General features: G+C 41.6%; 1 protein-coding gene across 7 annotated transcripts; it reads left to right on the plus strand.

The window, feature by feature from the left end:
• Nucleotides 1-4,640: 4,640 nt before the first annotated feature.
• LOC110499331 (1-acylglycerol-3-phosphate O-acyltransferase 4 (lysophosphatidic acid acyltransferase, delta)) lies at nt 4,641-24,312 on the plus strand. 7 transcript variants are annotated; one of them, XM_021576414.3, is made up of 10 exons: nt 4,681-4,769; nt 5,185-5,230; nt 10,473-10,650; nt 17,318-17,487; nt 17,703-17,864; nt 18,201-18,354; nt 21,250-21,352; nt 21,569-21,644; nt 22,935-23,133; nt 23,689-24,312. In XM_021576414.3, exons 3-10 carry the CDS (start codon nt 10,473-10,475, stop codon nt 23,769-23,771), a joined length of 1,125 nt encoding a protein of 374 aa, XP_021432089.1. In that variant the 5' UTR covers nt 4,681-4,769; nt 5,185-5,230; the 3' UTR covers nt 23,772-24,312. The 7 variants fall into 7 exon arrangements, 5 of the variants coding, with proteins under 5 accessions (XP_021432088.2, XP_021432087.1, XP_090069127.1 ...); XM_090213000.1 differs by having other exon boundaries at nt 4,688-4,764; XR_016489490.1 differs by lacking the exon at nt 5,185-5,230 and having other exon boundaries at nt 4,641-4,764; nt 17,703-17,896; nt 23,689-24,236.
• The last annotated feature ends 22 nt before the right edge of the window (nt 24,313-24,334 follow it).

The raw sequence follows: 24,334 nt of genomic DNA on the forward strand, positions 1-24,334 counted from the left end.
ACCAATGTGACCAATATATATTGTCCTGCTAATAACAGGGTTAATAATTTATCTGTGAGAATTTCCAAGTGGTTTCATATAATTATAAGTTAATAATAATTGCTTTTTTTTTTAAATAACAATATTTTGTTGGTGATTTAGTTTTCAAATAATGTCAAATGAACAAGAAAAAGGCCATTATTGAACACGGGGTGAGACGTTGTTACTGATTTGTAAATAAAGCCAATTTGTTATTTAGAATGACTTATTTCTGTTTTTAGAAGGGGAGAAACCAAAAACCTACAGTCATCTCATGGATCTCCTATTCGAGGCCGGCGCTGTACACTGTAACCAGTCGGGAGTTGTGTACACTACTACAGAGACACAGTAGCGCCTTGGGACCCAAAAGCATAATCAGTGCCCTAATTCCCCCTTCCGCTGGTCTGAAGTAGTGACGCAGGGTACCGTACTAAACCACAAAAAAATAACTTTAAGTGGAGCAACCACTGTAGCTTAGAATCCTTATTTACTACGCTTTATATAACTAAATCACCTAGAGATTATTGCCTTTTACTTTTTGGCTTCAAAAGTAGATTCAGACTGAACATTGCTCACTGAGTTTTGTGTTGGATGGTATTTTCAGGTTTCTGCTGTTTCTTCAGCAGGTTTTGGTTTGTTTACAAGTTTTTTTCTTGATAGTAAGTATCCATTTAGGTAATTTTTTCCAACATCAAGGTTTAAGTTATAGAATTTTGATTTGAAGATTTTGATGTAGGGGGTATAAGTATAAGTATAATCCTGTATAAGTCCTTGCAGAAAAAAAATCAAAGTTTATCTACATTCAATTTTTTGCAGAAAAACTGATTAGCCCATGAGCTCATGACCTCTCCTTGTCTCTCTCATCACTCGGTCTCTCTCTCTTGGTCTCTCTCTTCCTCTCTGCCCATGCAGATGCCACTTTTAGCTGACATGTAAGAGACTTTGGTTTCTTGGATGATCTAAACCAGAAGAAGGAAAAAAATATGAACTGCCAATAAATGTACTTTTGGAACAATGAGATATATAACCTAGGATCACTAATTTAGTTCTAAGAAATATCTAAGGAGGATGAGGCTATATTATCGCTCTGCTGTCAGCCCATGTTCTAGAAGGTTTTCTAAATGAGTTCAAAAGTAATATAATATGTGAATGTTACATAGAGAAGCACCCACCTAACATCCCATTACTAAATATCATAGGCAGATATACTGTTTATTAGAAGCCAGAGTGCACAAACAGCTCTGTAGGAAACTCTTCGTTAGTGCGACGCAGTTAAGCCACCAGCAGAAGGAGGTACAGGCCAAATAATGAAATAGAAAGTTGAGCGGTGACAAGACATTGTTTTCCCACGTGGGAGTTTCTACACATGACTTCCCACACAACCGCAACAAGAACATGCATATTTGTGCAAGATGGGAAGGAAAGCTCTTCACTGTAAGCTGTTCTTCAGCAGTGTGTTCCTGTCATCACTTATCCAACACACAAGCACATTGTGATAACAGTTGTTTTCATTCAATGCTTATTTAATTTTCTGTATGGAAGTGTTATTTTGTAATATATTTGTGCAAGATGGGGAAATGTTATGTGTGAAGGCTGTGTGAAAGCCTTCCCACCAGTAGGCGACCCACACGACTGACTTCATATCTGGGTCAAAGTGTAATTTTAATTAGTTAGTTTAGGCAGGGGAATCAGGCAATTTGTCAAACGCCGTTTGTTCCGTTCCCCAATCTGAACAAACCTACACACAGTTTGGAGTCTGATTTTCTGGTGTGGTGAGATAACTCGATTCGTTGGAATATGGCGATAAGAGAGCTTATTTCAAAGAGCCCTCCATAAACCACGCCCCAGTGGGCAGATCTAGGCATGTTGCACTGGGACACATTTTAATACGTATTTGCAATACCTACATAAATGGGAACATTTGGTTACCACCAGTATTTGGAATACATTGAGTTCGTTGACAAAACAGACCACGGGACGCATTTTCACACAGAGATGTATTTGTCAAAGGTCCGCTGCTGGTCTGTGTAAAATTGTGTGATTATAGTGGATACAGCTTTATAGCAGTGAATGCCATCTATTCATTTACTGTCAAAGTATTTCTAAGTAGAAGCCATATCACCCAGGGAAACCAATTCCTCTCACTTTATAATAGAACACTCACATTGTTTCTGCCTGACTGTGGCTCTTTACCTGAATTGTTCTTGTAATCACAACAAAACTACTTATTTTGCTCAAATAGAGATAGATTTCAATTGTGTTTTCTTTGAAAAGATGGGCCTGTCTGACATGAAAAATAGATTAAGAGGAAAGGATCCACAGACACAGAGGCTGATTATCTTTCTGGACATCTCTTTATTTACAATGCTGGTTGCCATGGTTAACAAAAATGCAGGACATTGAATGCTACCTGAATTAACTCAGAAAAGGAACATAAGTCGGTCTACAGTATCACAGTGAGGTTAAGCAGGTGTTGTTCCAACATCTAGTGGAAAGCCTTCCCAGAAGAGTGGAGGCTGTTATAGCAGCAAATGGGGAACCAACTCCATATTAACGCCCATGATTTTGTAATGAGATGTTCGACGAGCAGGTGTCCACATAAATTTGTCCATGTAGTGTAAGTAGTCCCACAGTTTCACAGCGGGTCAAACAGGTGTGTGTGTGTGTTAGTCAGATTATCCAGTGTCCACAGTGCATGTGGTGTACTATGGTCTTAGTCATGCTCTCACTAACCTTTCCTTCCCGGAGGGCCTGAGGCTCTTGGAACGGGCCTGATGCTCTTGGAACTTGACTGAGGACACCCTGGCATGACACCTGGACTTACCTGGCCCAATCTCACCTGGCTCCCATCTATCTACCTGCCAGTTACTTTAAAGTCCATAATTAACCTATGCGGCTCTGGATCCATTGTCTTACTTACTACTGCAACAACTTGTGTAAATGATTTGCCCACAAGGCTCTGGTCAAATGTAGTGCATTAGTTGTGGGGAATAAAGTGTCCTTTGAAATGTATTCTGCCTGTTGAGCCACACCCTGCCTATTGGAAATCATTTCTCCATCTCATTCCAGTTAATCAAACGAAGATGAGACGCTGTGACTATAATTGATGTAGTAAATTACTTTCCTTGTCAATGACTTTATAAACTTCCTTTATTGTGTATGTGTGTCCCTTTTGAAGGTTTAATAAAACCTTAATTCAGCCAAGAAATCCATATTTTCATTGATGTAATATTCAACAGACTGAAGAGTCATGTACCAATGAGATGAATTAGTTGCATTGCAGTTGTGTGTGGTGTTGTTGCCATTCAGCATCATCTGGCCTTGGTATCATCTAGCCTTGGTATCATCTAGCCTTGGTATCATCTGGCCTTGGTATCATCTAGCCTTGGTATCATCTGGCCTTGGTATCATCTGGCCTTGGTATCATCTAGCCTTGGTAACATCTGGCCTTGGTATCATCTGGCATTGGTATCATCTGGCCTTGGTATCATCTGGCCTTGGTATCATCTGGCCTTGGTATCATCTGGGCTTGGTATCATCTGGCCTTGGTATCATCTGGCCTTGGTATCATCTGGCCTTGGTATCATCTAGCCTTGGTATCATCTGGCCTTGGTATCATCTAGCCTTGGTATCATCTGGCCTTGGTATCATCTGGCCTTGGTATCATCTAGCCTTGGTATCGAATAACTTATAACTGACAAAATACCTCAGCCATAGCAAATCATTGACGAAAGAAGTCACAGTTCCCTTTTGCGCTAATCTTTATTTGACTTGCAGTAATATGGAGACAAAGAGCGTATAAAAGCATGCATTCAAGAACCTATGGTCAGATTGAGAGGTAGAGAAAGTGCCAGTGGAGGCAGCAACAGGCAGGTAGAGGGGAGCCAGGTGGTCCAGGCCCAACCAGGTGTCAGGCCAGGGTGTCCTCAGTTGCAGTCTAAGTGCATCAGACCCTCCAGAAGGGTTAGTTGGAGCATGGCTAAGATCATAGTACACCACATGCAATGGGGGTATTGGATAATCAATAGTGTTGCTGTGGACACTGGATAATCTAACACACACCTGTTTAACCTCGCTGTGATACTGTAGACTTACTTATGTTACTTTTCTGAGTCAATTCAGGTAGCATTCAATGTCCTGTGTTTGTGTTAACCATGTCAGCCAGCGTTGTAAATAAAGAGATGTGCAGTGTCTGTGGATCCTTTCCCCTTTAATGCATTTGTCATGTCAGCCAGGCCCATCTTTTCAAAGAAACACAATTTATTTCAGTCTCTAGTTGAGAAAATGTAGGCGTCTATTGATTCAGTCCTTGTTTCGTTTTCACTTATTGTTACCTGGTAAATAACCAAGAACCATGGAAACCAGATGAACCCAATAATTTAGGTAGCCTAGTAAATGATGCACCCCTTTGGTATGTTCTATTGGGAACTGTCTGGGAGTCGTTTCCTGTTTACTACTCAAATATATTTTACTTAATAAGTCTAAAACGAAATGAACTGCAATACACTGGTCTGAAATATATTAGCATAACTAGGCTACACAGAACAAAAGCGGACCCATTGTAAATTGAAAGTATTTTTTGTATCCCAGTGCAACATGCCTAGCTCTGCCCACTGGGGCGTGGCTTACCGAGCACTCTTTGAAATGAGCGCTCGCAACGCCGTATTCCAACTGATCGAGTTATCTCACCACACCGGTAGTATCTGGGCCGCGTTATCGCCACAAAAGAACCAAAGCCTGGGACAAGTAAGGTAACACTTTTATTCATGTAATCTAAACGTCTGTTTTTTTTCACACTGTCTTATTATTAGGTTACTCCTGAATGTTCTTATTTTTTGTATACTACAAGTAGTATACATATAGTTCCTTGGTCTAGTTACCTAGTTTGTTAGATTTCAATCAATGAAAAAAGCTTTGTGATTTTGAACTATATTAACTTAGTGTTATCATAACCAAAAATAACCTGTTGGGGAGACTCAAATATGTTGGCTGTCGTTTTAAATTATATTTTTTTCTAAATAATTTTGCTCTTATGGAATGCCATTCATTGAACACTTCAGATAGAAACCAAGTGCTATTTGGAATCAGAAGATGTCATGAGATGCATTTGCTTAGAATGAGAATGAGAAACAATTTTCCTCTCCTGTCCTGACATTTCCTCAACAGCATAGCTGAGATTTGACAGGCTACTGTACACCAGCACTCCCCTGAGGTAAATTCCTCCATACTAGATTGTATTGTATTGTGGTGCAGTCAGGTAGGGCCAGCCAGGCCAGTCAGCTCTTGGTACACTGTAGTAGTTCCCATGGTGTAACCTAGCAGGGTGTGTCATCAGCATGGAATAATTATCAGATAGCCAGTCAGACAATGTGTACCTGCCAGCACAGTTGTCTGCCTAGAGTTGTGCCCAGTCCTGTTGGGAAGTTGGCTGGTGGAAGACAGTTAGATTAGATTAGAGTTGTTCCACCTCAAAGAGCACAAGAAATAGGATTTCAACACCCACTATCTCAGATAGTTCTGACGTTGTTTCTGTAGTTACTAACAGATACGATTAGCATTTCTGAAACTTTATTTTGTTGAAATATAATTTGATCTCTGAGAAATTAAGATATTTGATTGACACCCAAATTGGTCATTTTAATTTATCGTATTCAGATAATATTCAATAAATATAGTACTCAACATCCCATTTGAACCAAACTTCTTCCTACCAATGAGTAAGACATGAGGAATAAATAAAAAATGGTCAAAAGCCACCCACGGACCACCCACACCCCATGCCAATCCCACCCCAACAACCAGTGTCAGTTCTCTATGTTTAACAAGTAGAATGAAGCTGTAGCTTTGAGTGTTGCTTCTCCATACTATGAAATGTATTCACTGTGTATTTGGTGGTGTTTCTTTCTCTCTCCTCTTCAGAGGAATTACTAATTGAAGTCGCTTGCATTATTTACCATAGAGTTGTGTGAAAGTACCAGTTTTTGACCACTAGAACAAGTCAAATCAAATTCTATTTGTCACACGCGGCGAATACAACATGGTTACTTAACCATTTTTTAAGTAAGAAAATATTTATGCATCTGTTCCTGCAATATCACCACACTATTTTATCCATTTTGCTGTTGTCTTGTGTTTATTAAATAGATCACATTTCCCTTTGTAACTTTGGGTTGAAAACCAATAGATTTGGCTCATTATGAAAATAAATTGTGTGGTCATCTTCACAATACAAGCCAGTCCTTTATGAAAGCTGTTCAGTTAATAGGAGGTTCAACACCTGAGGAAGTGGAAACTCAGAACACATTCGATTGCTAACTTTAAATACAATACCCACTGCTAGTAGCCATGTATTCATCCAACAGTAAATGTAATGTCCTAAAACAGACTTTGACAGTAGACTACTACCCATGATACCTATAGGCCTATGCCCTCGCAATGGCCAATGCGCATTTTGTGCACGCAAAGCTCCATATCTCCAAGCCATAGCAAATATCTTGGTTGTAAAATAGTTGCTATTGAGTTGAATATTGAGAGTTGAGAAATCCAAATTATATCTAATAGAAAGCTGAGACCCTCCTCTCTAAGACCCGTTAAAAAAAACAAATGAACCATACAGTATATAGACAAAAACAATAAACAACTTAACATAGCATGCTAGCAGATACCCATAGACTTCCAGTCATTGTGCTAATACTAGCTAGCATTGGCTCAAGACTCTAACTTGCTTCTTTTTTTTCTTTTTTTACAACAAACCAAAAAGATACATGGACAAAAAAACATTAACAACTTAACATTACATACATTTCCACAAACATTAATGACATCACACTTGCTCAGACCCACATGTTCCCACTGTATCCACACCCATTCTTTCTAATACTTGTAAGACTCTTCCCCATATGATTTCAAATTGTGTTATGTTGTTTTTGTCTGTAGAAATATTATTATTAGATTCAATATTTAAATAATAAAGAATATGATTATTCTATTCTCTTAAGTTTGGAGTATCATTTGGCTTCCAGTATTTAAGTAATAGCTTCTTCAATATAAGTGTTGAAAATAATATTGTCCAACCCTTTGTGTATCTCAATGCACCCCCATTAGCCATGTCTTGAAATATGCGGATAGACAGATTAAAAGTACATTTACATTGTACAACTTCTGACAGTCAGTTTTCTAACTCTGCCCATAACGTTTGGACTTTATAGCACTCCCAGAAGACATGAATTACTGAGTCATTGTTAGTTTTACAGTGAAGACATGACATTGCTGTTTTGCTGTAGACTTTGTGAATTTTGTCTCTTGTATATTACATTCTATTCATTAGTTTATACTGGATTAAGCATACATTTTTGTTAACTGTAATTGTGTGCGTTATGTTCTAACACTCCCTCCAGCTTGTGCCAATATCAGTTCCAAAGCTGTGTTTTTCGCACATTTGCATTTTGACACGTTATAGCCTACAATCAGAACACATTTTTCTCTTGAGTTCATGGGGGGAGAGGAGAGTGGATCACTTAATCCAGCAGCAGGCTCCAGTAAGGCCACAGGGGCAGGGCAGACACTTTGATTACAGGAATCAGGAGGATAATGCACTTTACTCTTTGACCAAATCATGGTTTTCAGATCAATAGGAAGTTTTAAGTGAGGTGACAATTTAAAATATGCTCTTTCTACATTTTAATATACATGATCTTAGCTGTCTAACTGATGACATACATGGAGCAGGTCTCTTTGCTGATGTCGCGTTTGACTTTGAATGTGAGTTTGTGTGACCTCAGCTCATCAGAAAACCAGGCTGGCCCATCTTGATAGGTGGCTGGTCGTTGCCCACTGTAACAGAGAAATTTGTATAACAGAGAAATTGCACAAGTAAGGTAACACAAAAAAATAAATAACGGGCTTCCGGACATGTCACCTTTTTTAATTATTTTACTTTTAGATAAAATTATATTTTTGTGTGTCAATTTCAAGCAGCCCACCCCAAAAAAAATGGTCCAGCCCATCAAGGCATTTGCCAGATGGCAAATCTGCCACTGGACCTTTATGGATTGTGGTGACAGGCCTACATGTCTCTCCTTTTAGATCAGTACAGTCTTTCTTTCGTAGACCTCAATGACTTCTATTCAGCCAAGATGGAGGAAGGGAGAGAGATCAAGAAGTGGAATAAAAGGAGCTTTATTTTTCAACAGCCAGCTCTTTGGAGGGCAGTGAGCGTTTCACTGTGTCAGTCAGGGTCAGGATAACACAACTCTGCCAACTGTTGTGGAGCGAGGATGGGGTGACCTTTGCCCCATTAACCATCCAGTGACTAGCTTTTGTAATTCACCTTCTGAAATATTGAAGTTCAACTATTTGAAGTGGTCAGTGAGACTAAATACTGTGAATAAAATAAAATTACATTTGAACTTACTCAACTGGTTGTCTGGGTGGTTGGTTCTCCTACCACTGGGAATTTGAGACAACATATCCACAGGATATCATATCCACATTCATATCCACAGGATATCATATCCACATTCATATCCACATTCAACGCCTCTAAGTATTATTAAACAGACTTTTCAAAACTCTGGTAGTGCATTCAGATTTCTGTCACCTGAAGCATGCGCACATGATGTAAATACATGCAAGCTATGCATGCATAGTAGTTGAGCAAGGGTGATCTATAGTGTAACTTCCAGTCATCACTATCTCATTGATGTGTATCCTTGAGACTTGTCTGTCCAACCTGGTCTCAGAGCATTTAGTATTATTCTGTACGTAAATCTGAAACACTCCATTTATATGTTACGTTTTGTGGGGTATGTATTTAGTTGTTGGTTAGGGTTAAGTTTAGGAGTTAGGTTAAATGTTAGTCAGCTTGACAAAGGAGCTGATCGGGGACTATAGGAAACAGAGGGCTGAGTATGCCCCCATTCACATAGTTGAGATGGTTGAGAGATTGAAGTTCCAGGGTGTCTACATCACTTGTTTTATTTATTTTAATTTACCCTTTAATTAACTAGGCAAGTCGGTGAAGAACAAATTATTATTTACAATGACAGCCTACCCAGGCCAAGCCCTAATCCGGACAACGCTGGGCCAATTGTACGCCACCCAATCACGACTGGTTGTGATACAGCTTGGAATGGACACCTCTAGCACTGAGATGAAGTACCTTAGACCGTTGCACCACTCAGGAGGCCACTAAAGACCCATCATGGTCCAAACACACAGTCGTGAAGAGGGCACAACAACGCCTCTTCTCCCTCAGGAGGCTGAAACAAAAAGATTTGGCATGGGCCCTCAGATCCTCAAAATGTTCTACAGCTGCACCATTGAGAGCATCTTGACTGTCTGCACCATCGCTTGGTATGGCAATTGCTCGGCATCCGGACACAAGGTACTACAGAGGGTAGTAGTGCGTACAGCCCACTACATCACTGGGGCTGAGCTCCCAGTGATGCGAGCACGCATCAGCAACCACTGCTAATCACTGAAACCCTTTACAAACCCTTTACAAAGAGTTGCAGTCTGTTTTGGAATGGATGGCCAGTAATAAACTGGTCCTGAACATCTCTAAAACTAAGAGCATTCATTGTACTGTATTCAATCCCAAAGTTCAAGACCTCACCTGAATCTGGTAATGAATGGTGTGGCTGTTGAACAAGTTGAGGAGACTAAATGACTTGGCATTACCTAAGATTGTAAACTGTCATGGTCAAAACATATAGATTCAATGGTTGTAAAGATGGGGAGATGCTCTGCTTTTTTGACACCCCACTCCAAAAAGCAAGTTCTGCAGGTTCTAGCTTTGTCTTACCTTGATTATTGTCCAGTCTGGTGGTTCAGTGCTGCAAGGAAAGACCTAGTTAAGCTGCAGCTGGCCCAGAACAGAGAGACTGACTGCATCACTTCTTCTTTATAAGAAACATTAATGTGTGGAAAATGTCATTGTTTTCAAAGTCAACATACACACAGCTCTGACACACACACTTACCCCACCAGACATGCCACCAGATGTCTGTTCACAGTCCCCAAATCCAGAACAAATTCAAGAAAGCATACAGTATTATATAGAGCCATTATTGCATGGAACTCAGTTCCATCTCATATTGCTCAAGTGAACTGCAAACCTGGTTTCAAAAAACAAATAAAGCAACACCTCACGGCACAAGGCCTCTCCCCTATTTGACCTAGATAGTTTGTGTGTATGTATTGATATGTAGGCTACGTGGTGCCTTTAAAAAAATATATATTTGATGGAGTTCTTTCCTTTAGCTGTTCTTGTCTATTAATGTTCTATATTATGTCATGTTTTGTGTGGAACCCAGTTAATGCAACAGTTAATGGGGATCCTAATAAAATACCAAATATCTCCGTTCCCCTCCCCTGAATGCATTCAGTTGTACAACTGACTAGGTATCCACCTTTCCACTTCCTTTCCCTTCCTCCCCACTTCTCTCCTCTAGATGGGTCTGGTACAGTGGTTGAAGGGACAGTTCTTGTGTCATCTGGTCATCTGCTATGGGTTCTTTGTCAGTGGTCTCCTGATCAACCTATTACAGATCTGCACTCTGCCCCTCTGGCCAATCAACAAGCAGCTGGCCAGGAGGATCAACTGTAAACTGGGATACTCCCTCACCAGCCGTGAGTAGGATCTATTCTACTGTTCTTTAATTCCACTGTTCTTTACTTCTACTGCAGGCCTTCTCTTGGCCTGAAATACAAACCGAATATCGCTCTCTTTCCCTATTGCTTCACTTCACTGATTTAAAGGGGCAATCTCAGGCTCAGACACGAGGTATGTGGCAAGAACCCAAGACAATCACAGATTATAAAGGGAAAGCCAGCCACGTTGCAGACACTGACGCCTCACTTCCGGACAAACTAAACACCTTTGCCCTCTTCGAGGAAAAAACGGAGCCGCGGAAGTGGGCCACCAGCTCTAACGAGGACAGTGAGCTCTCGTTCTCCGTGGCCGACGTAAGACATTTAAGCGTGTTAACCATTGCAAGGCTGCCGGCCCAGACGGCATCTCAAGCCGCGTTCTCAGAGCATGTGTAGACCAGCTGGCTGGGTTGTTTACGGATATATTCAATATCTTCCTATCCCAGTCTGTCGTCCCCGCTTGCTTCAACATGTCCACCATTGTTCCTTTACTCAAGAGAGCAAAAGTAACTGAACTAAATGACTATCGCTCAGTAGCACTCACTTCTGTCATCATGAAGTGTTTTGACAGGCTAGTTAAGGATCATATCACCTCCATCTTATCTGGCACCCTAGACCACACTACAATTTGCATACCGCCCCAACAGATCCACGGATGTGCACTGTCCTATCCCTTCTGGACAAGAGGAATACCTACGTATGTAAGAATGCTGTTCATTGACTTCAGCTCAGCCTTCAACACCATAGTGCCCTCCAAGCTCATCAATAAGCTCGAGGCCCTGGATCTGAACCCCACCTTGTGCAACTGGGTCCTGGACTTCCTGACCGACCTACCCCAGGTGATGAAGTTTGGCAAAAACACACTGATCCTCAACACGTGGGCCCCACAAGGGTACGTGCTCAGCCCCCTTCTGTACACCCTGTTCATCCATGACTGCATGGCCATGCACATCCCCAACTCCATCATCAAGTTTGCTGACAAAACAAAAGTGGTAGGTCTGATTACCAACAACAAGACCGCCTACAGGGAGGAGGTGAGGGCCCTGGCGGAGTGGTGCCAGGAAAACAACCTCTCCCTCAACGCCAACAAAACAAAGGAGCTGATCGTTGACTTCAGGAGGCAGCAGGGGGATCACGTCGCCATCCACATTGACGGGGAGAGGGTGAAATGCTTCAAGTTCCTCTGTGTGCACATCACTGACAACCTGAAATGGTCCATCCACACAGTGTGGTGAGAAGGCGCAACAGCGCCTCTTCAACCTCAGCAGGGTGAAGAAATTTAGCTTAGCCCCCCAAGCCACAGGCTTTTCACCCTGCTACCATCTAGAAGGCAGAGACCATACATGTGTATCAAAGCAGGGACAGAGAGTCTATCTCCAGGCCATCAGACTGTAAAATAGTCACCTCTAGCCGACCTCCGCCCAGTACCCTGCCCTCAACTTAGTCACTGTTCCTAGCTGGCTACCACCCAATACAATACCCTGCACCTTAGAGACTGCTGCCCTATGTACTCATTAAACACTGATTTAATAATGGGGTGGTATGGGCCATAAATTCTGATACCACAGGTATGTCAAAATGTTTAGTTTTGCTGCTCTAATTATGTTGGTAACCAGTTCTTGTTTTGATGTCTTCACTATTATTGCAGACTGATGAGAGAAAAATAAATTACCTGGACTGATGCATTACACACAGACTTATACACAAAGCCCACAGACCACAATACCTTGCTATGTGCGGATAGTATGCATCCTCTTCCCATCAAGAATGGTCTACCATATAGCCAGTTATGCAGGGTTAAACGAACCTGTGGCCACCAGACAGATTTTGACAGCAATGCTAAAAACAAAAAGATAAATTGAAAATGAGAGGCTACAAGGACAAAACTCTTGATGCTGCAATGATGAAAATATCTCAAAAACCAAGAGAGGAATTACTAAAAACTCAACCAAAGAAGAAAAACAACGCAACCGTCTTTTGCACCAAGTACACCAAGAGTTCGGAGAAAATGAACGCAACCCTGAAAAAGCACTGGCATATTTTGCAATGAGACAAAAAAATTGCACACCTCTTCATGGATCCCCACTGGTGGTCTATAGGTGTGGTTGCTATATTGGAGATCGCTTGGTGAGATCTGACCGGCCCCCTGAGCCCACTCAGACACTCAAATCAAATCAAACTTTATTTGTCACATACTTACTGTGAAATGCTTACTTTACAAGCCCTTAACCAAAAGTGCAGTTCAAGAAGAGTTAAGAAAATATTTACCAAATAAACTAAAGTAAAAAATAATAAAAAGTAACACAATAACATAACAATAACGAGGCTATATACCGAGTCAGTGTGCGTGGGTACAGGTTAGAGATCATTTGTACATGTAGGTAGGTAGGGGTGAAGTGACTATGCATAGATAATAAACAGCGAGTAGCAGGGGTCAATGTAATAGTCCGGTGGCCATTTTATTATTAGCAGTATTATGGCTTGGGGGTAGAATTTGTTGTGGAGCCTTTTAGTCTTCGACTTGGCACTTGCCATAGCAGAGAAAACGGTCTATGTCTTGGGTGACTAGAGTCGCTGACAATTTTATGGGCTTTCCTCTGACACCGCCTATTATGTAGGTCCTGGATTGCAGGAAGCTTGGCCCCAGTGATATACTGGGCCGTATGTACTACCCTCTATAGTGCCATACAAACCGGTCAGGATGCTCTGGATGGTGCAGCTATAGAACTTTTGGTGGATCTGGGGACCCATGCCAAATCCTTTAAGTCTCCTGAGGGGGGAAAAGGTTTAGTTGTGCCCTCTTCACGACTGTCTTGGTGTGTTTGGACCATGATAGATCGTTGGTGACGTGGACACCACGGAACATGAAACTTTCAACCTGCTCCACTACAGCCTCGTTGATGTTTCCTGTAGTCCCCAATCAGCTCCTTTGTCTTGCTCACGTTGAGGGAGAGGTTGTTGTCCTGGCACCAAACTGTCAGTTCTCTGACCTCCTCCTTATAGGCTGTCTCATCGTTGTCGGTGATTATGCCTACCACTGTTAAGCAAACATCATTAAGCAAACTTAATGATGGTGTTGGAGTCGTGTTTGGCCACACAGTCGTGGGTGAACAGGGAATACAGGAGTGGATTACGTACACACCCCTGAGGGGCCCCAGTGTTGAGGATCAGCATGGTAGACGTGTTGTTGCCTATCCTTACCTCCTGGGGGCCGTCCATCATGAAGTCCAGGATCCAGTTGCAGAGGGAGATGTTCAGTCCCATGGTCCTTAACTTAGTGATGATCTTTGTAGGCACTATAGTATTGAACGCTGAGCTGTAATCAATGAACAGCATTCTCACATACAGTGCCTTGCGAAAGTATTCGGCCCCCTTGAACTTTGCGACCTTTTGCCACATTTCAGGCTTCAAACATAAAGATATAAAACTGTATTTTTTGTGAAGAATCAATAGCCGATCATAGCCGATCATTAAAGAGTATCTCTACCGCTCCTGCTGTCTCTAGAGAGTTGAAAACAGCAGGTCTGGGACAGGTAGAACGTCCGGGGAACAGGTCAGGGTTTCATTGCCACAGGCAGAACAGTTGAAACTGGAACAGCAGCATGGCCAGGTGGACTGGGGACAGCAAGGAGTCATCATGCAAGGTAGTCCTGAGGCATGGTCCTAGGGCCAAGGTCCTCCAAGAGAGAGAAAGAAAGAAAGAGAGAATTAGAGAGAGCATACTTAAATTCACACAGGACACCGGATAAGACAGGAGAAGTACTCAAATTATAACAGGCTGACCCTAGCCCCCCGACACATAAACTACTGCAGCTTAAATACTGCTTGGCTGAGACAGAAGGGGTCAGGAGACACTGTGGCTCCATCCAATGATTCCCCCGGACAGGGCCAAACAGGCAGGCTATAACCCCACCCACTTTGCCAAAGCACAGCCCCCACACCACTAGAGGGATATCTTCAACCACCAACTTACCAACCCGAGACAAGGCCGAGTATAGCCCACAAAGATCTCCGCCACGGCACAACCCAAGGGGGTGCGCCAACCCAGACAGGAAGATCACGTCAGTGACTCAACCCACTCAAGTGACCCACCCCTCCTAGGGACGGCATGGAAGAGCACCAGTAAGCCAGTGACTCAGCCCCTGTAATAGGGTTAGAGGCAGAGAATCCCAGTGGAGAGAGGGGAACCGGCCAGGCAGAGACAGCAAGGGCAGTTCGTTGCTCCAGAGCCTTTCCATTCACCTTCACACTCCTGGGCCAGACTACACTCAATCATATGACCTACTGAAGAGATGAGTCTTCAGTAAAGACTTAAAGGTTGAGACCGAGTCTGCGTCTCTCACATGGGTAGGCAGACCATTCCATACAAATTGTGTTTTATAGGAGAAAGCCTTGCCTCCAGCTGTTTGCTTAGAAATTCTAGGGATAATTAGGAGGCCTGCGTCTTGTGACCGTAGCGTACGTGTAGGCATGTATGGCAGGACCAAATCGTAAAGATGGGTAGGAGCAAGCCCATGTAATGCTTTGTAGGTTAGCAGTAAAACCTTGAAATCAGCCCTTGCCTTAACAGGAAGCCAGGAGTAATATGATCACATTTTTTGTTTCTAGTCAGGATTCTAGCAGCCGTATTTAGCACTAACTGAAGTTTATTTAGTGCTTTATCCGTAATGCTGGAAAGTAGAGCATTGCAGTAGTCTAACCTAGAAGTAACAAAAGCATGGATACATTTTTCTGCATCATTTTTGGACAAAGTTTCTGATTTTTGCAATGTTACGTAGATGGAAAAAAGCTGTCCTTGAAACAGTCTTGATATGTTCGTCAAAAGAGAGATCAGGGTCCAGAGTAACGCCGAGGTCCTTCACAGACGACTGTACAACCATCAAGATTAATTGTCAGGTTCAACAGAAGATCTCTTTGTTTCTTGGGACCTAGAACAAGCATCTCCGTTGACATTGAGATCCTGCTACTACAAAGGGAGGCTTACTGAATATCTTGTCTAAAAACATTGACCCCTATTGGTAGAATATTCACTGATCTCAGGCCACAATTATCTCTTTGAATAGGTCTTATAAATGGTTATATTCTTTCTACAGTTTATCAGCATACTCCCAAAATGTTCCCCCAGTTGATGATGCTTATTATGCATTATGGTTGAACCAAAAGATCACATCTAACAATTGTTTTTTAATGAAATAGGAAACTTAAATATAAAATGTGAAACTGTATTAAACAATAATGTATAGGGCCTCCCGGGTGGCGCAGTGGTTAAGGGCGCTCTACTGCAGCGCCAGCTGTGCCACCAGAGACTCTGGGTTCGCGCCCAGGCTGTCGTAACCGGCTGCGACCGGGAGGTCCGTGGGGCGACGCACAATTGGCCTAGCGTCGTCTGGGTTAGGGAGGGTTTGGCCGGTAGGGATATCCTTGTCTCACCGCGCACCAGTGACCCCTGTGGCGGGCTTGGCACAGTCCACGCTAACCAAGGTTGCCAGGTGCACGGTGTTTCCTCCGACACATTGGTGCGGCTGGCTTCAGCGTTGGATGTGTGCTGTGTTAAGAAGCAGTGCGGCTTGGTTGGGTTGTGTATCGGAGGACGCATGCCTTTCAACCTTCGTCTGTCTCTCCCGAGACCGTACGGGAGTTGTAGCGATGAGACAAGATAGTAGCTACTAAAAAACAATTGGAAACCACAAAATTAGGGAGAAAAAGGGGTAAAAAAATAAAAAAAATAATCTATGTTGATGCTAATATTATTTGCAGAAATTAAATTATGTGTCTATGTATATGTATATGATATCACACATAATTGCATTTCTGTAAATAATATTAGCATCAACATAGATTATTCATTTTTTTTTTTTTTTACTACTATCTTGTCTCATCGCTACAACTCCCGTACGGGCTCGGGAGAGACGAAGGTTGAAAGGCATGACAAACTGTTTTTTTTTTAACAGTTTCACTCAATTAATTCTAATTCCCTTAATAATTATGACACACCCCTCACTATTGTCACTATTTGTCTACACAATCTGGTTCAAGCATTCATGACATTACCCTGAAGGCACAGTGATGTGTAAACATTGGTAATTTACCTAATAAATTACAGGGAGTTTATATATAGTGTGTGCAACTCTCTTTATTTATTTTTTATAGCTTGGAGCTATACATTTTTTTTTTTACACCTGCAAAATATGTGTACGCCACCAATAAAATTGGATTTCATCTGCAGTTCAAACAAAAACAAAGTGGTTTTGTTTTGGTAAAAAGCTGAGGGATGGCAGTTCATGACCATCCATGAAATCAAAATTATAGTTTCAACCATCTTTTGAGGATATACTGTTTGTTTCCAATTGCATTGTTTACAGAGTTAAAAAAAAGTGTATATTTTGGATTTTGGTGGGGATCGACAGTTGAACTAAGCTCGAGGTATTTATGTTATATTCTTCAAGAATCAATGGGTATGTATCACCCATTTAAAAGTTTAAAAAAATTGTACCAATTGCAGATTGCCCCTTTATTAAGTGCACTGATGCTGCAGGAGGGCTATGCCCTCTAACATTGTGCATTAACTGCAATGCAAAGTCACTGTACCTGCTGACAATGGTATATTATTTACACTTTTCTCTGTTATGCTACGCGTATTCCTCAGAATCTGTGGCTCTCTTAGAGTGGTGGTCTGGCACTGAAGTCACGCTCTACACAGACCCAGAGAACTACCAACTCTACGGTAAAGAGAATGCCATCGTCGTCCTCAACCACAACTTTGAAATAGACTTTCTGTGTGGCTGGACCTTCTGTGAACGATTCGGGGTCCTTGGGGTAAGAGAACAGGGCACTTTCTCGATTAATCGATCTCAGATTCCTTGCATTCTCTCTCCTTGCCTTCTTCTCTCCTTGGACCTTCTCATCCAATACTGTTGAGGAGGAGGTGAGGAAGGTGGGAAGCAAGGAATTGCTTGAGAAAAGACCCAGATTTTCTGAAGTTCTTTGATGCCCTCTGTACTCAAACACATTGACAATCTTTCCCTTTCCAGGCCTCCAAATGTTTAGCCAAGAAAGAGTTGTCATACCTGCCTGTGATTGGCTGGATGTGGTACTTCCTGGAGATGGTGTTTATTAAGAGGAAGTGGGAGGAAGATAAGAGCAACTTTGTCCAGAGTCTTCAGAACCTACGGGATTACCCTGAGAACTTCTGGGTGAGCCATCAATCAACCAACCAACTAGTAAAGTAATTAATCAATCAGTAATGACACTTAATAGTCCAAAGTTGATTAAGACATGTATAGTTCATGAGAGGATGTGATGTCTTTTTAAATTCCTTATTCCAGCTTTCTTCACAACTAACATGAGTATGCAGTTTGGTTGTTCTAAAAGATTACATTGATTGACACAATCAATAGTATGTCACGAGTCTAGGAAGGATAATAATGTGAGAATATAATGATACTCACCTTATAAACATGAGCATGCAGGTTCGTTGGTAAATCTAAACACAGTTTTGATGCTACAGTGAATCTCTAATTGTGTGCCAGTTCTTGCTCCACTGTGAGGGAACACGCTTCACAGAGGAGAAGCATCGAGTCAGTATGGAGGTGGCAGAGAAGAAAAGCCTGCCCAAACTCAAACACCACCTCCTGCCCAGGACCAAGGGTTTCTGGGTAGCCGTCCAGAACCTCAGGGGGACAGGTGCGGAACCCTGTAGAGCTCCAGAATGACCAAACGCTACACGTCAAACTCATGAGCAGAGTTGGGGAGTGACTAATTACATGTAATCTGATTACATAAAAACTGTAATCAGTTAGGGTTCCAACAAAACATTTTGTAATCAGATACTTAAAAAAACTACTTCTTGGATTATTGTTAAAATCCAAAAGGATGTTAGTGAAAAAATGAATTGACAACTTTCTGTTTTCTCAATGATATTCAATTCAGCATTTAAAAAAGGTGCAAGTTTAAGTTTGTTCCACCTGAGTGAGTCTGACCACAAGTCAGAGACCACTATGATGACACACCAAAAGTGTTTGGTGGATCCTTTTTGTCTTCTTTGAATGGAAAGTAATCCAAAAGTAACTGAAAGTAATCAGATTGTTACTGATTGCAATTTTGGACAGGTAACTAACTATCTGTAACGGATTAAATTTAGAAAGTAACACTACAGCGGATTATTAGGGCCAAGTGAAGAGAAAAAATAAATAAGTGATGGGTGGTGGTACTGGTTTGCACAGATAGAACTTTAAAAACTTGAAATACTTTCACAATAACGTTTAAATACATTTTCGGGAATATTCAAAATACAATTTTGTCAATATTTTAATTAGAAAGTAGCAATATTTTGAGAATAAGGGGCAATATTTAGAGAATAAAGTCGCAGTTGTATATGGTTATTAATTGCATGCCTTCCTGGCTCCCTGTTGCTGTGCGCACCACCGTTGAAATGCCTGAGATGACTGGTGAAACTACACTTTAAAATTGGCTTTAGTAACAAGGAAATCCTTGCTCTTTTAGAACATAATAACCACATTATTATAAGTATTAGAACCTGGAAGAGGTTGTGCCATGGTGGCGTGCACAGCAACAGGGAGCAAGGCAGACATGCAGTTAACCAAATCCCCTACTATAATCTACTACTATAGTCCCCAACTATAATCTACTACTATGATCCCCTACTATAATATACAGTCGTGGCCAAAAGTTTTGAGAATGACACAAATATTAATTTTCACAAAGTCTGCTGCCTCAGTTTGTATGATGGCAATTTGCATATACTCCAGAATGTTATGAAGAGTGATCAGATGAATTGCAAAGTCCCTCTTTGCCATGCAAATGAACTGAATCACCCCAAAACATTTCCACTGCATTTCAGCCCTGCCACAAAAAGACCAGCTGACATGTCAGTGATTTTCTCGTTAACACAGGTGTGAGTGTTGATGAGTACAAGGCTTGAGTTCGGATAACAGACTGGAAGCTTCAAAAGGAGGGTGGTGCTTGGAATCATTGTTCTTCCTCTGTCAACCATGGTTACCCCCAAGGAAAAACATGCCGTCATCATTGCTTTGCACAAAAAGGGCTTCACAGCCAAGGATATTGCTGCCAGTAGGCTTCAGGGCGCCCAAGAAAGTCTAGCAAGCTCCAGGACCGTGTCCTCAAGTTGATTCAACTGTGGGATCGGGGCATCACCAGTACAGAGCTTGCTCAGGAATGGCAGCAGGCAGGTGTGAGTGCATCTGCACACACAGTGAGGCAAATACTTTTGGAGGATGGCCTGGTGCCAAGAAGGGCATCAAAGAAGCCACTTCTCTCCAGGAAAAACCTCAGGGACAGACTGATATTCTGCAAAAGGTACAGGGATTGGACTGCTGAGGACTGGGGTAAAGTCATTTTCTCTGAATCCCCTTTCCGATTGTTTGGGGCATTTGGAAAAAAGCTTGTCCGGAGAAGACAAGGTGAGCGCTACCATCAGTCCTGTGTCATGCCAACAGTAAAGCATCCTGAGACCATTCATGTGTGGGGTTGCTTCTCAGCCAAGGGAGTGGGCTCACTCACAATTTTGCCTAAGAACACAGCCATGAATAGAGAACGGTACCAACACATCCTCCGAAAGCAACTTCTCCCAACCATCCAGGAACATTTTGGCGACGAACAATGCCTTCTCCAGCATGATGGAGCACATTGCCATAAGGCAAAAGTGATAACTAAGTGGCTCGGGGAAAAAAACATCGATATTTTGGGTCCATGGCCAGGAAACTCCCCAGAACTTAATCCCAGCATGCCAGGGCGGAATGCAGAGGTCTTGAAAAAGAAGGGTCAACACTGCAAATATTGACTCTTTGCATCAACTTCATGTAATTGTCAATAAAAGCCTTTGACACTTATGAAATGCTTGTAATTATACTTCAGTATTCCATAGTAACATCGGACAAACATATCTAAAGACACTGAAGCAGCAAACTTTGTGGAAATTAATATTTGTGTCACTCTCAACTTTTGGCACGACTGTACTACTATAATCTACTACTATAATCTTGAAATATAACTGCAATATTATATCTTATATCTGGAAATATAACTGCAATATTATTAACTTTATTTTAAAAAATTGGCTTTATTCTTTAAATATTGCCAATTTATTCTCAAATGATCGCCGCTTTATTCTCGAAATATTGCTACTTAAGTACTATCCGTGCAATTACCACCACAAGCAAAAAAAATGATCTTCACTTGGCCCTAATATGGGGGCGGCAGGTAGTCTACTGGTTAAGAGAGTTGGACCAGTAACCGAAAGGTTGCTGGTTCGAATCCCAGATCCAGAAAGGTGTGAACATCTGATGTTCTGCCCTTGAACAAGGCAGTTAACCTGCAGCAACAACTGACCCCCGGGTGCCGATAATGTGGACATTGATTATGGCAGCACCCCGCACCTCTCTGATTCAGAGACACATTTCGGTTGAATGCATTCAGTTGTGCAACTGACTAGGTTAATACTCTTCCGTACAACCCTGCTCAGGAGTGAATATCTAAGTATTATTTGTTTATATTTTTTTGTATATTTAAAAAAATATTTTTTCTCTGTTACCCCTTTAGTTGCTGCTGTGTACTGTTGTACATTAAATTTCAGAAACAACGAAACTCCAACCTTGTGGGGGGTTCTCAATGGGGAAAAGTATCATCCAGATTTATATGTAAGGTATGGATAATATGAATTCCTTTTAAACCTGCAATTTCTATCGCAAGTTGGGCAAGTGCTATGAGTGGGACCTGAAGGGCCAATGGTTAGAGGCATAACTCACTGATCTCAAAGCCCACATATTGTCTTATTGGACTGTTTGTTTTTACTGGACCATAAAGTTATTTTGAATTGGACAGCTAAAAGAAATGTTTCCTTCTACATTTCTGTCTCAAGGAGAATCCCACTGGAGTCCATACCAGAGGATGAGGCTGAGTGTTCTGCCTGGCTTCATAAACTCTACCAGGAGAAGGTGGTGTTCTTATTGGGGAGAGGGATTACAATTCACTAACTATTGGTACAAGGTGCAGTTTGCATCTATTTGTTCATTAAGGGATACAACACAAAGGACAAAGTTAAACTCTCTTAATTTATACTTTATCTTCATGTCAGTACCTACTCTTCACCCTTAAATTATAACTTTGTTCTGTCGCCAATGTTTAATTCAAACATTACACCAAGCACTTTCTTCGATCACTTGCATAATCCGACCCGTATGTACATTAACTGATGAAAAATGGCCCTGTGGCCCCTGTTAGATTCATTTTGATTTGATATATTTGATTATTATAGTGTCATGCGTCTTTAACGATGCCCAGCCCAAATGGATAAGATTAGATGGTGCTTTGTCTGTTAGTCACAGATGTGTACTACGTACAGACATTCCCACTCCTGTTGAGCAGTTAGCAGGTGGAACTGAGTGAGTTTCCAATACTACAGTACATTGTACAGGGAATTGTCACCCTTTTACACAGGCAACCCAATTATGGGCAAATGATCTGACTTGTCAAAAGATCAGAATTGGGCTGACTTTGTAAACGCAGCTATAGTCATTCACAGTACTCATGCTTTGAACAGGTTGCCACTGCAGTTGTCTGCATTGAATGATTGTGGTCATTCTATAAGAAGTTCCTATCAAACAAGACTATTGGAACTAAGACAGTTTATGTCCTGGTTCTAGTGTGAGTAGGTAGTCAACCTTTATGGATAGTGGTGACAGGCCTACATGTCTCCTTTTGGATCAGTAGTCGTTCCTTTGTAGACCTCAAAGACTTCTATTCATCTAGGAAGGAGGGAGAGATGAAGTGGAATGAAAGGGTTGCTTTATTTTTGAGCAGCCTGCTCTTTGGAGGACAGCAAGCACCAAGGACAAAGCTGAAACTCTCACTTACAATATCTTAATGTCAGTACCTACTCTTCACCCTTATGTTGTTCTGTCCCCAATGTTTAATTCACAAACATTGCACCACACACTTTCATCAATCACTTGCACAATCTGACCCGTTTGTACAGTAACTGATGTAAAATTGCCCTGGTTAGATGAAATTAGATTAGATAGTACTTCATAATACTTAATTGCACTGTTAGAGATCCACTACAAAAATACATGATATATATATATATACACACACAAGATCAGAGACCTACAGTTCATAAAACACACCCCTCCCGTGGCACTTTTTTTTATGGTCATGGCTGTGAAGCCAGTTGTCTATGCTCCTGTTTGTAAGATAATTGATGTGGTCATGTATTGTTATTCCAGGACAAGTTCCAGGAGGACTACAGCCAGACAGGGTGTTTCCCAGGCCCCAAAGTTACCCCACCATGCAGGCCCTGGGCCCTGATCAACTGGCTGGGCTGGACCTGCCTTCTCCTATACCCCCTCTGCCTCCTCCTGGTTCAGCTGGTCAACTCTGGGTCTCTTCTCACCATCATGGCCACAGTGGCTTTCTGCGCTGCAGGTGGGTGTTATTGGAATATTTGATCAACTAGTGGCCCCCCGAGACAAATGTGTTGCAAAAGTCACCAACCAGGATAACTTTGGCGATAACGGTCTCGATTCAATCCGTGCCATGAAAGATCTGCGTTGTAGTGTGATTGACATTTTAAAAGGTAATTTACGGTTGGACCATTATGTGGTGTTTACCTTGAATGCACTCACATTGCCTTTAAATTGCACTACAATAGATGTTCCGTGTTACAGATGGGATTGATCCCAAGGTGTACTTATTTGTACCTTCGCCCTAAACTTTGCTATTAACCATCTAATCTTTGTCCAAATATTTGAAAGGCAGCATCCAAGTCTGATACTGATCAAGAGCTTGTTCCTTACTCTTGGAAAGTAGTACATTTATAATATTGCATGCCTTGTCATGAGCATGTCTGTAAATGCTTTGGTACTAGCCCTTATCTCACAAATAATTCCATTGACAAACATCTACACTGGATGCTGTAACCACAAAGATGTCATATGGCCCTCAGCATACAGTATGTTCAAGTCACTTCTCTATTCTCAGTGTCATTTGGTGTGCGCTGGATGATTGGACAGACGGAGATTAAGAGAAGCTCCAGCTACGGGGTCCCACTGAACAACAAATGAGGGGATGACCTTTTTAAAACTTCAATTTTCAATTGCAAGATTTCTTGCCAGCACCAGAGCGTCACTCACATTACTAATCTGAGAACTACAGCACAGTTCACCTCAAACAGTTAAGAATTCATCCCAAGAAATACTTGGTGACTCGTCAGGGAAAGCATTCAAGTCAATTCAAGCAGGACGGTTGACTGGTGCCGAAGTCTTTTGAGGACACACCTGTCTGCTAATGGCAGTCTCCTGTGGCTGTCTTCATCTTGTCGATACATGGGAATGTACTGAACCTATACAAAGCACAGATACGTTCAGGGCATGCATCCAGCATCTTTGTTGTTCAAGATGTATGACTAAAATTGGCACTGTTGTGACTTTGTTAAAAGCACTTTTATTAGTTGTCATTTGATATGAATGGACTCAATTGACAATGTTTATTTGCAATAAAATAAAGACCAAAGAACGAAAGCTGTAAAACGCACCAGAGACCACTTTAGATTGATGCAGTGTATGTGCAATCCATTCTATTATAAAGATCCTGTTATCATTACAATGCCATGTTTGATTAATCTAAC

Source organism: Oncorhynchus mykiss, chromosome 20, assembly GCF_057628025.1.
Source record: "Oncorhynchus mykiss isolate SJ-2025 chromosome 20, ASM5762802v1, whole genome shotgun sequence".
Classification (NCBI taxonomy): domain Eukaryota; kingdom Metazoa; phylum Chordata; class Actinopteri; order Salmoniformes; family Salmonidae; genus Oncorhynchus; species Oncorhynchus mykiss.

Coding starts and splice junctions, on each gene's coding strand:
- LOC110499331 (XM_021576413.3), top strand. CDS start 4,663: ATGAGCGCTCGCAACGCCGTATTCCAACTGATCGAGTTATCTCACCAC. Junction 17,865..18,200: donor ATTACCCTGAGAACTTCTGG/GTGAGCCATCAA, acceptor ATTGTGTGCCAG/TTCTTGCTCCACTGTGAGGG. Junction 21,645..22,934: donor ATAAACTCTACCAGGAGAAG/GTGGTGTTCTTA, acceptor TTGTTATTCCAG/GACAAGTTCCAGGAGGACTA.